The sequence below is a fragment of the Dermacentor variabilis genome, chromosome 2 (assembly GCF_050947875.1).
Source record: "Dermacentor variabilis isolate Ectoservices chromosome 2, ASM5094787v1, whole genome shotgun sequence".
Lineage (NCBI taxonomy): Eukaryota > Metazoa > Arthropoda > Arachnida > Ixodida > Ixodidae > Dermacentor > Dermacentor variabilis.
Window position 1 is genome coordinate 62,036,522 of NC_134569.1, and position 17,540 is coordinate 62,054,061.

The 17,540-nt window shown below is 43.2% G+C and overlaps 2 protein-coding genes across 5 annotated transcripts in view; both read left to right on the forward strand.

The window, feature by feature from the left end:
* The first annotated feature begins 1,527 nt into the window (after positions 1–1,527).
* On the forward strand, positions 1,528–8,162 carry mRpS11 (mitochondrial ribosomal protein S11). Its single transcript, XM_075680771.1, has 6 exons — positions 1,528–1,875; positions 3,211–3,338; positions 4,130–4,155; positions 4,243–4,317; positions 5,716–5,781; positions 7,996–8,162. The coding sequence occupies exons 1-6, from the start codon at positions 1,625–1,627 to the stop codon at positions 8,101–8,103; spliced, it is 654 nt and encodes a 217-aa protein (XP_075536886.1). The 5' UTR covers positions 1,528–1,624; the 3' UTR covers positions 8,104–8,162.
* Positions 8,163–8,395: 233 nt separating this feature from the next.
* Chd1 (chromodomain-helicase-DNA-binding protein 1) overlaps positions 8,396–17,540 on the forward strand; it is a 77,568-nt gene continuing 68,423 nt past the window's right edge. For 2 of the 4 annotated variants that reach the window (XM_075680767.1, XM_075680769.1), the window contains exon 1: positions 8,397–8,890. The gene's annotated coding sequence lies outside the window, so the exon portion shown is untranslated. Of the gene's footprint in view, positions 8,891–9,072; positions 10,285–17,540 lie in introns of those variants that run through there. The other 2 variants (XM_075680770.1, XM_075680768.1) reach the window with 2 other exon arrangements.

Genomic DNA, 17,540 nt, shown 5'->3' on the forward strand with positions numbered 1-17,540 from the left:
ATTAAAAAAAAATGGTACACCAGGTGAAACAAACAATCAGAATAAGAATCTACACCTGTTGTTGGTTCGACGATGGAAGAAGCGCCAGCAGAGCAGGAATGACGCATGCGCAGTGCGCCAAAGAAGAGAGAGTAGCAGCAGACCGGCGTGCCCGAGATTATTCGAGCACAAATCCCGATGGCAGACAGACGTGTGCTGACAACACGGTCACCAATGGAAGTGCATGCTGTTATCCAGTATAAAAAGGGACCTGTTCCCTGGACTGAAAGCCGCAGTCTCTCTCGGGATGTCACTTCCAAAACAATGCCGAGGTGGAGCAGGCTGTGCGATAATTCCTTGCATCACAGGGCACCGAGTTTTACCAGAGTGGTTTCTTCAAACTGATTGCACTCTAGGACAGATGTCTCAATGTCAGTGTTGTGGAAAAACAGTGTGAGGCTTATAGTTCATAATGCCATGGCGTATGTATATATATATATATATATATATATATATATATATATATATATATATATATATATATATATATATATATATTTTTTTTTTGACAATAAGGTTTCCGTGTGAAAATAAAGGACGAAGCTTACTTTCAGAACGTACCTTGTAGCTTTACCTGTCTTGCTTGCACTGAAGCAAAAGCCCTATAACTCTATGAAGTTATGTAGTTTTTGTGTATGAATTTGAATATTTAGTAGAAAAAAAGTGTGTTTGTTCAACCTTTACATACCAGTCTGGGATTGTTGTTCTTACGCTATTTCTACAATTAAAATGCAGATAAGCGAGACCATGGTGAAAACAACCAAATTTAACATAAAGATCTTAGGGGAAGCACCCACATCCTTAATTGATAATTAAGCTCTCTGCGTCTCACGCAGAGAGACGCAGAGGGCTTCCTTCCAAACACCTCCTGTGGCTATAAGAGGTTTGAATGATAGCAGGAGAAGGAAAACCTGTACAGAGTTCATGTGTAATAGCTTCACGGCTGGTTATAGTCAAGTGGTCACTTAACTTTTCCCGAAAGTTGAAATCTGTATTCAATTACATCAGTGATTAAAGATTCGCAGTGAAAGCCAATCACCAGCCAAGTTAAAACATATCAGCAGGCGAACATGTATGCATTTCCTTGTTGCCCCAATAAAGTGCGTTTATGCTCTGTGTTTTAAAATTTATTTAACAGTTATGGTCTGTACGTTTTAGGAGCAATGCATTAAATGACTTATTTATGTTTGCTAACTGCGTTCAAGGTGCCATATCTACTTTCATAGAAAGCTCAATCTACCCTGCCACGTACGAGAGTGCACTGTAGCAAATATTTCTAGCAACTGTCACGTAATAAACTTAAAATAATTAAATAAGATAGATGTGCAGCAAACGCAACATGATATTGTTTGCGAAAGCTACAATTAATATATATGTTGTGTTATTTATGATATATTCTATAACTAGACACTAGCGCTAAAGTTTGGCTTCTCAAACATCAAAGCCTACGGCCAGACCTATATGCAGAGGTGGGCTCACGACTGCCGCCTAGCGGACATTCGTGACCTCTGTCCTGCCCCAGAAGCGTAACTGTTCGGACGTGTGTTGCTTGTCGTCGTCAGGTTTGGGAGGCCATTTCTTGGGAATGTCGAGGTTAAAATACGCTTTAAACATCGTTCGCGGCGTAGTTTCGAGTTCAAAGTTGTGCGGAAGTAACTTAGCGCTTGGTGCGCGTGCAGCGACAGCTGTACGTGCCCAAAGTCCGCTCCGAGCTCTGTGCACAACATGTCTGCTTCGCAAAGCCGAGGACAGGAAGGCAATGATGGCGTCTCTGCCCAAGAAAGACGAAGGCACGGTCGGGGAGAAATTGGTCGACATCGATCCGTCGCACGAGAGGTAAGTTCGGCTCTGGATTCGTGCGCGATGCATGAGCACCGCTTGGCGATCTCGAAATGTTCGTCGGACAGCACAATGATGTAACACTATCCGACTACGTGGCAGGGCGGCCTCCCCGCCCGAGCTGTAGAAAATGGCGTTGGGAACCCTTTGTCCCATGGCTACAGGCTTGGGGAAGCCGCGATTAGACGCACTGGTCGTGGCCGCTGTTCCGTGGTTTAGCTCCGCGTTTCGGAAAGGCCGCGAACGCCTTTCCTTTTGATCGGCTGATTTTACATTTTGGAACGCATTGAGGACTAACCGGCCGAGGCATTTTTCTTTTAGAGAGCGCGTTACGAGAGTTGGTAGCCAGGAGGCCTGCCGAGGTGCCCTGCGCGTTCAAGACGTTAGAGCTGTGGTCTGGGACGCCTCTTTTGTGCAGACATACGTGGGCTACATTATATCGGGGAGGAAGCTGCGGTGCCATTTTTTTCTCCTAGTCTCGAGCTGCACCGTCCATATTGCGCTCCAGTCGTGGGTATACTTACGCCTTAGCATCGCTGCCTCGTGTGTTGGCTGGCCTTTTCTCTGCTATGCAGTAGTTACCCCAACGAGAGGCTTAAGCTTTGTGTGTAACGTTTTTGCTCCATGGCTGCCCCTGATGTTGCTTCCGAGGCGTTTTTACGAGCTATTCCAGTCTTCTGCAGCCAGATAGCTTTACTCCTACGGAATTCTCAAGTTTTGCCGGACAGTACACTCAAGAGTCGGGTTGGGAAGTCCTTCGACGTGGCATGTATGGGGTTTAGGAAGCCTTCCGGTTTTAGCCCGGGGAACCTAAACCACTCTAGGCAATCTAATCGTCTTGATGGCCACACGTCCTTGGATGAAATTAGTTAATCCGCCAGGAGACTGGGCTTAGGTTCCATTTTATGAAGTGATATCTCGCCATTCCTTTTCAGGTTCCTCTAGCGGGCTTATTGCACCCGCATTGTCTTTGCCGTTTCCTTGCAGGCTCGCGTACACTTTAATGCACTTGTAGTCGCAGTATGCAGCTCTAACGCCGAAACATTTTGCAATTTCCTACCATTATGTGTGATCTCTCCATGTGAACCTAGTTGTGTGCAACAAGGTGCTTGAAGTAGTTGCTGCTGCAAGATGTTGGTTGTGTTTAACTGCTGCGTGAGTAACGTTTTTATAATCTTTCTTTAAGCAAATTAGACGGGATGCGGGCTTGCTTTTTATTTTTACTGCAAGTTATGAAAGCACTTTCATCCTCGTTGACCCTGCCCCATTCATTTTTTTTTATTTTCGTGCATGAACGATCAGTTTATGTAAATTTCGTTATCTTTCTGTTAGGTGGTCCATGTTTCCAGACGAAGGCACGCCCAGTATGATGGTTGACGGCGTTCCTTTTCGGGACCTTCCAATCTGTCACATCAAGTGCAGTCTGAACAACACATTAATGACACTCACTGACTCATCAGGTCCGTGAGATCAAGGTAACTCTCTTGTTCATGTTTTGGTGCACTGGGTCTGCTGGCATGTTGTATATTGTTTTCCTCTCACGTTAACTTGGTCAGATTTAAATATATTTGCATTACGCCATTCCAAGAAACTTGTCTGACTGATAATTGGGTATTTCCAAGGAATTTAAATTGGTATATTTGGACGTTACGTTTGTAAGTTTCCTTAATTGATTAAATTTGATTGCTCTGTTAAAAACATATTATTACTTCAATAATAAAAGGGCTGTTTAGGTTAGCTCAGCCAAGAGCCTTCTTCATATTTCCAAGACCTGTGCACCCACAGCTATTGCTGTCTCTGTAGACTTAAAAGTGCTGCTGTTGGACAAACTCAGCTGTGGACAGTAAAAGGCCTTGCACGCTATGTTGACCCTGAGCTAGCAGTGTACAGTTAGTGCACTGTGTCTGGGGTTGGCACGAATGCCAGGTACAATTATGTAATTGCTTTTAATGAGAATCACTTGATCATAACGAAACATTGTTTGTTTGGACATAAGTGCTCAAATTGTTTAGCAAATGGCATATGTTTCTAGTGATATTTATTGGAGCGAAATTGGTTATCTGGTCTTTGTTTATTGTTCAATGGTGGCTTTGGTTACCTGTATATATTTTGTTTTGAAAGTTTTTACATAGGCATAAAATTTTTTTAAATATAAGAATAGTCCTTTTTTTTTTTTTCATGGCTCCTACCACGCAGTGAAACTTCTGCATATTTTCTAATTGCGATTTTTTTTTTGCTTGTTTGGACGCAGGGAAGTGCCTTACAAGAAAATCGGGTGTAAGTATGCTGTTCACAACCTCTCATGGCTCCTGCAGCCTTTTTGTTTGCTTTATTTAATCACAAGGAATGTGTTTTTTTACTTAGGGCACTGAAGGATACAGGAATGCCAAGAAGGGCACCACAGTTGCTGCTCAAGCTGCAGCTCTCAGCTTCAGCCATGTGAGTTTTTCTGCGACAGAGCTCAAATATGTCCCTCCCTACTTATTTTTTGTATTGCAAATGGCATGCAGCAAGCTACATCAAGCACACCAAATTAGAGCACTGATTGTTGCCAAAGTAAACTGTAAACAAGCAGACCGGTTTTGATACTAGGCTGTTCAGCGTGCTATTATTATTATGGCAGCCTGGCGACATTGGCGCAAGCCATTCATATGACATACTTTCTGCTATCTCAGCAGACCACTGCAAGGAACATGCAAATTCGTTCCATTATTGGTGCATTGAATGTTGTAGCTAGTTGTTAGTTCATGTGCTTTTCAATGTGGCACATGCTAATTCATGTATGCATTTGGAGCTTAAGTGTGGCAGTAGTGATAGGAAGAACTGTGATATCCTGTATTGCAATGTTGGATTAGCTGGCACATACAACTGAATTTCAGAAACTCTAAAATTAAGCTTTGTTTGTAGTGTGCAATGCTACTCTAGCAATATGTTTGCTCAAAATTTAAAGTGCAATTTGTCTGTCAACTTGTCTGATCCGTAGAGAACAAAACTTGTAACATTGGTTCAGCGGAAACTGTGAGCAAGAAACAGTGTTGATTTTAAACTGCGGCCCTGCAAGCATTCACCACTATTTTTCCTTCAACTGTGTACATAGTGCATAGTCTGCAGCCTTTTCAAAATAATAGCGTGGCTGCTGAGCTCAAGGTTGGGGGTGCGGCTTCTATGTGCCTACATTTCAGTCATGGCATAATGCAAAAGCACTCATGTAATTAGTTCTTGGTGCACCTGACAACCCCACAACTAGAGCCCTCTACTACACAACTCGTAGCCACATGTGCTGTAGAATATTAACCTCAGTATAGTGCAAAGGATGAGCTATTTCAGGTAATTGCTGTGGAAAATGGTGCCACTATGTAACAGAATCTGATGGAATGGTTGACGTAAGTTGCTAATTAGCACGGACATGTAGCTTTAACCTGCTCAAGCAGTAAGCTTGTTTATCAGTGCAACAAGCCCTGCTTATTAAATGTTAACTGCACAAACTGCAAGTACATACTATTTTCTCAAACAGCTTATGTAAGCTTAATAATTCATGTTGGCAATTACTGGGCCTAAAAGAATTTTCAATATTCCCATGAGAAGAGTGACCCTAACACTAATTAGTGAAGTGTATGTACAGCGCTACCTTTGTGCTCTTCAATCTATGCGACTCTCCACATTTCTGGGAGGCTGTTAGCAGTAGCTCTTTACAGTGAAGGAAAAGTGGCAGCTTCGAAGAGCGGTACTTGTGAGCGGTTTGAAAGTTCTTAGCAGTAGGCTTAATGTTAGAACCTGTGAGAATCAGCACATCTTTGGAAGCAGTCTGTGTGAGTGGTGGCATGTGTGCACAATTAGGTGGCCCAGCTGAGGGACATCAAGAACATTCGGGTGATTGTCAAGGGCCTTGGACCCGGCAGGCTGGTGAGTAAAACCCCCATCTGAGCATTCATTTTGTATACAGGGAGCCAGTATGAAAGGGTAAACCCATTTGATATTTTAACTATTCTCCTAAAGATAAATTTTCAAGCATACCTTGCTGATATTTGCTTAGGTAGTTTTCATGTCTTCAGATACTGCAATGTTGTTTAGAATTTTTCTTCGCTGCAGTAAGCAAGGACATGTAATGATATGCATTGTAAATCTGTCATTACCTATAATATTCACTGTGCTCGGTGTTGGAACATAAGAAGCTTCATGCAAGAATGAGGCCTGCTTTGTGTGCAGCTGGTGCATTGGGGACAGGCTGAGAGCAATGTCGCCTCATGCAGAAGTGCCGCTTTTGCACCCTGGAGAATGTTCTTAAACGTGCGCTTGTGTGTGCTTTGTGCACCCTAGTCTAATCTGCACTATGTAGCTGGTACACACGAGGCCAGACAGTGCTTAGTGGCCAGTGAAAGCTTATATGAAGCGTTGGCCATGCTCCATGTGCTGAAGTTCAGAAATGAGCCACTAGCAGAAATTTGCTGGTCATGTGAAGTGTGCTGCAGTTGCTGCCACATCTGTGATGTTGCCTAGCATGAAAAAGCTGAACGTGACTGTGTAATCCATTAAACTGGTTGAGTGGATATGCACTTCTCCTTCTTCATTACGAATGCATAGCCTTCATTCTAGTGGTTTTGTGTAATGACTGGTCCGCGAAAGTCAACGTAGTAGTAATTATTCGAAAGCAGGTCATACAATTCTCAACAGTGTCACGAATTCTAAGCTGTGTCCTGCAAAAAATGACTGTTCAATTGCAGAAAGCTACGGCATTTGGGCAGTGCCAATATTGGGTGTATTGTGAGGTGAAGAGACTGACTGGCTTCGGCAGGGAGGGCATCTAAACATATAACAGTGATGAACAAGTAACATTAGACCACGAGCATTCGTAGTAGAATGCCATAGCCCACTTAATACCCCAGTCAGACGGGCGAATTTAATGGCACTTCGAGCTAGTGCATTTATTTTGCCTTTAGTGTCATTTGCAGGCTGTCAGATGGAAAGGTCTAGTGACACTTGCTGTGAAGTGTACTTGGCAGCGAGTGTGTTTGACACTCTCTTCATTGTGCTGAAGTGTGTAGCCTCGATAGCAGTGCTTAAGAATATATAAATAAATGCTCACAGCAGAGTTGGCACCACTTCTAAGATCACTTTCGTGATTTCAAATGTTACGAGTGTGTTTACGACCTCAGTGAAGCCAAAATAGGCTTGAAACCACTCACTTTCATTGGAATCCGCCACTTTCACTCTTTTGATTTTGGTTTCCGTGCTTGTATTGATTCAAAGCAGATGTGTTAACGAGATTATGATATTTTTATTGTAAACTTTCTTCTAAATAAGCATTTCTTTTTGTAATAAAATAACCGTTTCTAAAAATCTAAATTGTAATTGTCATTAATGCCAAATTACACTTCATTTTAGCATCTAGCACCATGCCGCCGAAATGACACGCAGCGAGGCAAAGTGCATTCACTCGAAGTGTCACTAAATTAGCCCGTCTGACTTGGGTATAAGACTGCGAGGTTGCAGGATGGAAGCAGTCATTGTGGTTGCGTTTTGATGCAGGTGCCCCTCCTGCAGTTTCTACCATTATAGTCCTTACTGCAGTGTTAAAGATGTAAAACCCCATCAGTTCTAGCACCTCTCCTCCCATGCCCCCCTACATAGGCTCATCAAGGATGGATATGCTTATCTAATAGGGCTGTAACAAGTAGACTTGTTCTTTTTCTCTCTTGTACCATTATAAAAATGGGTTGTCAGTAGGAGCCTTTCCTGGTTCAAGTTCTACTGTTCGTGCTGCTCGTTAGTGTTCCATTTATCTGCAGTAAATGTAATGAAAAAGAATACAAATTATTTAAATTTGGACTGCGAGTTGATGTTCGTTTATTAAATAGGTTTTGAAACAGTTCATGCATTATTACTCGCTGTGCCTGGCAGTGCAAAGAAATTTGACTTGTGTATGTTTTCTTCATACCAAGTTATATTTCCTTTACATATTGCAGTGCACACGGACTATAGGCATTATATATATGATGTGGCTGCATTGATTTGAGTGGCACCATTTAGCAGCGGCAGGTTCTTATTTTGGGGGGGCAGGAGAGTAATAGCGCTACGATTCAGTTGTTACAAGCAGGGCACGTGATATCTCTATTTCAGGCATCCATCAAAGGTCTCCAAATGGGCGGCCTCACCGTAATTTCTATCACTGACAGAACACCGGCTCCCGAGAAGTGTCCAAGACCACGCAAGGCGAAGAGGCTTTGACGTATGACTGACCATGCTGTACCAATTAGTGCTGTAAATAAAATATGAATTAGACAATGCGCAGCTGTTTTAATTAAACCAGACTCTGGGAACTGCTCTAGCGGCTATGAGCTGGTGATTATGTTGAGCGTTGCGATAGTGCAATTGTATCTCCCGATATCGTACCGGATCGTTGGCAAGTGCCGGCGCATTCAGCGCCTCGTTTGCCGCAGCAAGCGCTGAAAGTTGTATGCGGCTTATATTCAAAAAGTCGCGGTATCCCAGTGATCACGCGGTACGCACAACGTCACGGCGCATTGACGGGGAAGGAGCGGCTTTAAACATGGCGGCTACAATGGGGCCAGCTACGTTGCGCAGCTCGCGTGCTCCCTCGAAATTGGTGCCTCTGGCGCGGCTGTAGCGATTCTCTGGAATAGCTAACCATTTTAGTGAAGAAACGGACCCTCTATTGTGTGATTATAGCTGACGGCGTCCGCTGCAAGAAATTTCGCGTCTCCTTCGAGGAAGTTCGACCTGACCGTGATGGCATCCGTGGGCCGCGGAGCCATCTTGGCGACAGCGGGCTCGAAGGTCTAAGCAGGAAGTCTTCACCTACGTTGGGGTCGGAGACCTCTGGATTTGCGTCCTGTGCTGTTCCGGACTGTTGTTTGGACTCCGGGAGTGACTATTTTACCCGGAACTGTGCTTCAGCTTGTGAATTAGTGCCGGCGACGTTGCCCTACAGCCCCATCGGCGTGTTAGGCCTAACCCTCCACGTCGGCTACGGAGCGTCTGCAGCCCTTGGGAGGTAGGAGCCCTTGCTTCTGCATTCGAATTTGGCGCCGCCCCGTGTCTTTAGTTATTTTCGTTGCTAGTGGGTAGTAGTTAGTTGGTTCTTGTGGTTCCATTAGTTGCCCTTGCCTTTACCACGCCGCGGTGTGCACTAAGCGTGTTAGGTGCGGCGTGCCCGTCCCTGCTCGGTTTTCTTCGTGGCTGTTGGGTGTTTGTTGACATCTTAGATAGGCTGTACCTCCTTTCCTGAGCAGTTTAGTTGATTAGTGCGTAGTCACCTATCAGTTCGTACATTACATTACTTTCCTACCTTGTCGTTCTACGTGGCTTAGCTGACGTGCGCATCGTGTTTTTTTCGCGTCGAACTCTTCGCCCCTCCGAGCCGACCCTTCCGCATTGCTAACGTGCTTGAGCACCTTTTGAGGCACACTTAATTGTAATTAATTGAATGTGTTTCACGGTTTTCGTGTGCGAGTTCGATCCTTTGTTTGCTTGACTTTCAATTGACCTTGTTGAATTTGTGATCTTGCGTGGACCCATTTTAGCAAATAACGCCTGTTTCGCCAGCTCCTGGCCGCTGGCTATGCTGTGGCCAGTAGCCGCGCACGTTACGGCTTCACGATTATTACTGAAATAAGCCTGTGCTTTCTAATTACTTGTTTTCTGTGTCTAGCAATTGAATTAGTATTCGAGACGGTAGCGCAATTGATACAAGCCTTCCCTCTTCTGTTGTCGATGTATGAAAAAATGGTGGCGGCGACAGCTTCGGTTTAATTCGGTTCTGTCGCTGCGGTACCAATCAAGGGTTGCTGCTTTTCGAGTCGTTTCGTAGCCGTTTTGCAACGATTCCGTGCCGTTCCTTTTGTTTCCTTCGCAAGTGTCAAGCGCATCATTTGCGTTTGGATTCAGACTGCACATGGGAGATTCATTGCCATGCTGTGTTGTGCTGCCCTAGCTGCTAATAATTGATGGTCCCTTTTCATCCATAACATACCTATCAGACCTGCTAGGAATCATGAACTTATACAGGCCATGTAACTGACGTTAGTTAACGTTTGCTGAAGGAATTCGGTGAAAAGCTACTTTGGCAGAATTGTAGTGAAGTGTCATTGTTAGTCTTTTCACTTGGCCTGTCTTTTGACAGTAGTGACAATTTGGGTATCATTTAGAAGAAAAAAAAATGTCATTCTCAGTGCAATGGGGACCATTACAACTGACATGGGGGCCAACTGATATTCGTCCTGCGTGTACTTGGTACACTAAACATCTCTTTTGCCACTGGTTTTTGTTGGTTTGGACATTGTAGTGCTGGGTATCAGGTAAGTAAAGAACCTAGCATCAGCATCTACTGTGAAATATTACTGCACTTCACCAAGTCAACATAGGATGCTGCAAGTGGATAACTGAAAGGTATAGTGCTTTATGCTTGATTAAACGTATATTGTGGTCATTGTAGGGCCACTGTAAGGCAAGAATGAAGTTCCTGGTAATTGCTGCTCAATTCCCACATGAACTGTTGTGGTTGTGTAATGTGTTAATGCTGTGGGTTGCTATGGGTACCACTTCTTGGAAAATTCAAAACAAATGTTTTCCAAAATATTTGACGAATAAAGATTTAAAAAGCATTCAGGTGAAGCCAGTTATGACATGCATGGTTTGTACAAATGAAATGATGTCTGTTTCAAGCTATCGACCAGGCACTGACATTTGAAGTGTAGCACACTTAGCGTGACCTATTGAAGGAAGCATGTTGAGGTAACCTATGATCGTATATTATGCTGTTGTACTTTTGATGACATGCAAATATTAGTACGTAGTAAGCAAGCAAGAGAAGTTGCTGGGAAGGTACAATCTTCTTTTCCCAAGTGAAAACGGTAATCTTGACTGAAATCTTTTAATTACACTGATCATCATATCCAACTTAAGCAGACCAGTGCCGATTCGACTAAGTGATGGGCAGACTTATGTGTTGGAATGTTCCCAACCAGTTTCATTGGAATTCCACATTCGCATGCCTAGCAATGTTTAGTGCTGGTAAAGAACGCGAGACCAGACTGAATATCATTGGGGAATGTAGCCCTAGGCTGAACAGAGCGTGCTACGCATCTGTCGCCCTTCATTATGACATCTGTTAAAGACAACTATGAACTTGCAGCTGTGGCAGTAAGATATCTTGCAGAAACGTGCTGGGTAGACAAGTGGGCACCAGGCAACCTTTAGCAGGCGATGGAAGGTATCCATGTCAGAAAAGCAGTGCAGTTTTTTAACTTCTATTTAACTTGTACTCCCGAAATTAAGTACCAGCATACCCTACTGCTGGCAAAGTATGTAAAATGTATTTATGCATGCCCACAAGCATAGACAAGTAGCGTGAGGAGGTACTAGTAGGTCATAACACCTCCAACTGTTTGCGTAGCTCTATCTGCCAGTTTGAAAGTACAGTTCAAGGTCATTCTTGATATCATGGTCAGAGATGCACTCTTTTGATTAGCATATTCCAGGAGATGGGTGGTTCATTTCAGAGCTAATGCCACAGTCACACAGTCGTACTGTTGCAGCTAAGGTGGCGATCTGGGCATGGAATCCACCAAGCCCATAGTCTACGACATCAAGTTGTAGAAAAAGGAAAAAGGGTTTATTTAGCTTAGTTACATGGCTCCAGTACCGAAGCCTACTGTGCAGGAGCAAGTTAAATGTCTCTGTTCATATAGGCAACTCTGGCCTTGCTCTCGGAAAAGTCTGCTTTTTATACCGTCGTCTTCCTTAGGCAAGTCAACTATGAAGACTGTCTAGCAGCAAATCACCATTGTTGACTTCGTTGCAATACCATGCCATGCTCACCATAACCTGCAGTAATCCTCTTTGAAGAAACTGGTGGGGAATGTGTGGAAAGGAATCGGTGACACCTAGCTTATTTTTCGTCCCCCCCTTTCTTCGTTGCTTAGTCTGCCAGGTGAAGGGTGCCTGAGGGCCTTTCGTGGAGTCCTGCAACAGCCAGTTCACGCACTGTCTTGATGGCTGGATAAGTGCCGGAAGATTGGTGGTGATTTGGCTTGATTAATTAACTGCACCTGTCAGTTGTTGTGGTTCCCTCCCTTTCGGCCTTTCCTACAATTTCTGGTGAATGGTGGGGTGAGTGTTTTGTCCATGCCGCATTGACTTCTGGATAGGAGGTGCAGTGCTTTGACACGTGGCAAACATTCAATTAACGCCCTTTGTGGGTTTGAGATGTAGTAGTAGCGAAGGTCCTCTGAAGTTGAAGAGCGTAGAGCTTTCAAAGGAATATTAGCTAAATAGATATCTGTCAGTGCTACATGGTCTCCCTATGGTCTCTGCCTGAATCTTTTAACAGAGACCGCAACATATCCTAAAACGCAAAAGCGGTGAATGAAGAAAGCTATCGTGCAGAAAACATGCGAGGGCATTTCAATGTGTAGCAGCCGATAACGAAATTGTACGTAACACCCATGCAGTGTCGATGTTGCCGATAGTGACAGGCCGTGCCAGCCTTGCTGTACCGACGCACTCATGATTGAGATTGTAGTTGTCTAGAGAGTGTTCAGTGCTTAGAAACCTCTTACAGTGAAACTTGCTTTTAACATGTAAAAATTAAATTTTTGTATCTATACAGAACTTTTTTTTCTTCGTTCGGACGGCCTCTAGGCTCATGAGTATTCCCTTGAGATTTCATAGGACAAATGTGGGCTCCCTTGACTCAAAGCTCCCTCAAACTGCAGGCTCCCATGTGAGCGTTCATTTTCCCTTGAAGTGGGTGGTTTTTGGTTCAAAGGACTTTGAAAGGGCCGGTGTGACTGAGGTTCAAGATATGAATCAGTAGTCTACTGCCATTTCACTCGTAAGCCTTTCTCTTTATGTCCTTCAACTGTAGCTTCCCTTATATTAAAAAAAGTGAACGTCTGATTATGCTGAGCATAATATTAACCAATTAATACAGGGTGGTCATTATTCAAGTTTCATAGAGTTAAAGATAGCTCGTTGAAGAAACGTAATTCTAGTTCTTGAACTGGATTATTCAGAGGCGGACAACACTTGACGTGAAGTTGAAATGCATTCTAATTAACATGCTCTAATTACCTTTTCAATTATTTACTTTACAGAACATATTGCTATTTACGAATTGTAGCTGGCAAGTTCGCAAGGTGTATCCATTTGTAATGAATTTCCAGAATGGTGCCATAAAACTTGCCCTAGAGAAGCACTGTTGGTCGACTTAAATTTTTTTAAACAAAATGACTTTTTATGCGTTGAACCACAAAATATACTGAAACGCCCATGTATTTCATTCCACACTTTTGGAAATATCTCGGAACTGGTGTCGTCATGGAAATTAATATCAAGTGGATAGTCTGGCAAGCTCACCGGCTACAATCGGCCATAAAGTAATTATTTAGAAATTCATTACTGAAGTTTTGTTAATTGTGCTAGTAATGTCCAACTCTTGAAATAATCAAGCTCAAGGACAAGAATTATGTTGTCTGCCACAAGCAATTCTTAAAAATTTCATAAAACTTCAAAATCACCCTGTATGTGCACTAGGTGTTTGAAACAGCTTCAATTTGCTGTAGACATTCCATTATCTGTCAAGGCACTTCCGTGTTTAACCTTTTTGTCGTCTGTCCAGTACATTTACTTCGGGTAGCAGTTTGTGGTAGATGACACGGGATAGAAATTATGCGTGCAGTCTTTGATGTCAGCCACAGCAACCTGGAGATCTGATTGTACCTTTGTAGAATGTGGCAAAATTTTTCAGGCCGAGAAAAGGGCTTGCAGCAAAATTGCTAAAGACACTGTCATCCACCAGTTGTTTTTCCAGAAGATTGAGGCCATCATAATAGAGGGACCCATGAAAAGCCAATTATGGCCATTGCAGGGTATGCTTACTGCATGGCCTGCATGACCCAAAAGTGGTAGACTGAACTTCTGCGGCCACAGTATCTTTGGTGCGGCATTAGAGTTAACAAAATTTAAACCTGCTGTTGCTATATATGGGCCGTGTCGCCGAGTCCAGGGATACTAACAGCCACAGTATACTTCACTCCACCTTGCGGCTTTCTGCAGAAATATTACATCAAACGCTTGCTTTTGCTTCAGAGTTGTTGATGAGTTCGACTTCGCCCGGCCATCTGCTAGCCACCTGGTTAGCTCGGATGGTAGAGCGGCTGCCCCGGAAAGGCGGCGGTCCCGGGCTTGAGTTTCGGACCAGGACGAATTTTTCTTCAACTGCGAAGCTTTTCTTTCGAGAAACCCATATGGGTTTTCTTTGTAGCAATTGCTACGATTGTGTGAATGTCTCATTTTCCCTTTATTAAGCTTGCCCAAGGTAGCATTTGTGGAAACTAACGGCAAGCGTGATCTGGTCTAAGTGCACAGGCATTTTTGAAGTCAAGTTCAGTCATTTATTGAGTCTGAAGTTGGTTTTGTCAGTCTTTTAAAGCAGCTATAGAATAACATAAACGAAAATTTGAAACAAATATATTTAAGCATGTTTGAAATATTGTTGCTGTTTCTGTAGTCTGTCATTATGTTCTGAAGTACCGAGTGTGGCTGGTTCAGCAAGTATGTTTCATATTCCACATCTTTGAAAAATTGCACAGCCTCCTTTCCGTAGGTGTCCACCAGTGTGTAATTCTGTGTGAATGACAAAAAGCAACTTGGCCTTCGTGTAAATACTTCTGTACCCGAAATAGGACAGAGCATCAGCAGATTAATGGAAGGAGGTTCAGAGAAAAATTCGAAAGGCGCTTGGTTATCCCTACGTGTATGAATGCAAGATTTCACGCTCCATTTCACACTCCAGGGTCATGATGAAAATTAATGCTTCACAAAGTGTCGGCTTTAAATTGCCATCTTTAATGCTCAAGCTTTCATGATGTGCTAGTCATTGTATGAGGCAGTCGATTTCAGGTGCATTTTAAAAGGAATTTGAAGTGTTCTTGGTGGTTGTGTACAAATACACGGAGCTAGTAGTGTAGGTCCTACTGCTCCTCAAGGGACAGATTTAAGGTCTCGAAGTAAAGGATACAATTTATTATTGGGTTTTAAACATCCTTCGCTATAGATTGCAGCAGTGCCACTCCCCACATTTACAGCTGCCTCTGTTCATTCTACGTAGAATGGATGAGTGGTGTCACTTGGGGGTGAGTGATGTTGGAAAACATTATGCAACGTATATGTATGGCGGCCGTGCTCGTGCCTGCCACTGCAGGGAAATTTCAGAATTCTAGATAAATAATGGCATGCAAACTTCAATTGCCACTGCTTTCTGATGTTACCACACTGATAGAATGGTGGTACACACCCATATGAACAAAGGCTCTAATAAGAGACCCGATAAGAACCATCCATGGATGGTTTAAAGATGATCCCCCATATAAACACCCAGAAGACGTTCTCTGGATTTCCCTATTTGGATTTGGGATGTTTTAGGAATTTTTGGGACATCTCTGAAGTGTAATGCGTTGTCTGGGTGATTAGCTTCCCATGGGACATCATTGGAAATACTTGAAGCATGCCACTCCATAAAGCTTATTTTTGACAGCATACACCGGGTGTTTCATTTTTATACCTGCACCAAATTTTAAAAAATTGCCTGTGGCAGATAGTCCAATTCTAACCCTTGAACCAAATTGCTTGATGAGGCAGGCATTACTTCTATGAGAAATCAAAATGCTTAATTATGTGCTATGTAAAATGTACTAATGAACTTTTTTAATGAATTGCTTGATGGCACAGATCGCAGTTTATTAACTTCTAGCCTGTAAGTTCGCAAGGCGTATCCACTTAGAAAAAATTCTCAGGATGACAGCAGTTTGAGATTTTAGGTGTGCAACGAAACACATTGCCATTCTAGTTCCTTTTCTGCTTCAATGCATGAAACAACATTGGCGTAGAAAAGTAAGCAGAACAGTGCATTTTTATCCCAGGGTTAACGGCACATATATCTAAATTGATGCCATCCTCGGAATTCATTCCAAAGTTTATATGCCTTGCAAATTGACTAGCTACATTTGTAAATTGCAATATGTGCTGTAAATTAATTAGTAGGCAGCCTAAATTAGTGAAATTTGGTTAATTAATCAATTGTGTCTTTGATTGCTTGTTGGAGAAGTAATGTCGGATGCTTTAGTTCGAAGGTTAGAATTGTGCTATATTCCACAGGTGACTAAAAAATTTGGTGCAACTGAAAAATAAACCAAGCATGTAAACCCTAATTTGGATGCACTGATGCAATACACTACTGCACCACTGCAGTCAGTGCAGCTGTTTCTTCAAAGCTGTGGCACATTTGCGCCAGAGAATACAGATTGCCTGCTACAGCTCTTGTCAGTACACATGCATTTCTATGGTGTGTGAGGGAAGTGGTGAAATAAGACTTTCAAAAATCTGGCCTTCGTGGAAGCATTTGAGGCTGCATGGAAGAATGCGAGGGGAGATAAATAATGTGACCAAGGTTGACAACAGTACAGTGGTTACAGCAACTGATTGGACGTGAAGGGGTTCTCACATGAACGTACGTGCAGCAATGTTTTATTTGACACATAACATTCGTGTTTCTCATTGCTGTAATGTGCTCGCTGCAGATTGCACGCTGTAGGAAACAGAAGTGCTGTACATAAACATTTTTAGGCCACAGTAACAAGGAAAACTACATTAGAAAAATGTGTGGGAGCACACGGTTCAAATCGACCGGAAGTAGACAACAAACATGTCACCACACATCTCCGCAAGGAGGCGGGACATAGCTATTGTGACACAGAATAAATGTTGAGAGGAATGCCACTACTTGAGAGAAGGGTAATGTTTAACCACTTGTAGCTTTTTCAAACATAAAATTCTTGTGAGAAAACGTTCCGTGAGAAATATTGAGTCTTGGCAGTACTTTTAGATACAACTATGCAGATGTATGTTTATGTGAGCAATTAAGCTAAAAAGGGATAACGAATTTGTATGAGGAAATTCTTACAGCCAGTGTAAAACAGTGCTTGCTCCAAGGTGGTCTGTCGTTGGGGCAGAGGTCTCGACACCATCCTCTCAGGTTTCTTGGGAGGACTGGTGATAGTGAGCTAAGCCCCTTACATTAGCAGCAAGTGGGATCCCCGGCTGGTAGGTGGATGCTGAAGGCAGTGCCATTGAGACATTGACGTGGTCTTGATCGCAGGCATGAACAAAACAATGAAATCTTCAGAAGAGTTAACTGCTGGGCTAGTTGGTGATCTTGCATATAAAAAGATTTAGCACCAAAACAACACGCACAAGAAAGACTACGACACCACGGGTGGTTAGGGAGCATGCAAAAGGTATAAAAAAATAATGACGGTGAGCAACTTGTGGATCACTGCAGGGCTTGCACCGATTGCTTTCCACAGTTCCGCAATGTGAGGATTCTGGGTAGAGGCAGGCATCAGGCATTGCATGAAACATTGGAAGCCTTCTACATCAAGAAAGCGGGTCCGAACTGTGTTAGTGACGCATCGGTTTTTCTTTATGAGGCTGAGCTGAAGTTTCTATCACGCCTACTCTGATAAGACTTTTTACTCCATGTTGCCTTGTATGCGTGAGCGTGCACGGTGGTTTGCAGGGCTGTGTATGTCGAAAAAGCGCCCGTGGTGTCATCGTCTTTCGTGTGCATGTTGTTTTGGCCCAAA

Bases quoted from the DNA above. Each gene is read 5' to 3' on its own strand.
- mRpS11 (XM_075680771.1), top strand. From the start codon at position 1,625: ATGTCGAGGTTAAAATACGCTTTAAACATCGTTCGCGGCGTAGTTTCG. The intron at 4,156-4,242 runs GTAAGTATGCTG...TTTTTTACTTAG, and splicing joins GCCTTACAAGAAAATCGGGT to GGCACTGAAGGATACAGGAA. The intron at 4,318-5,715 runs GTGAGTTTTTCT...GTGCACAATTAG, and splicing joins CAGCTCTCAGCTTCAGCCAT to GTGGCCCAGCTGAGGGACAT.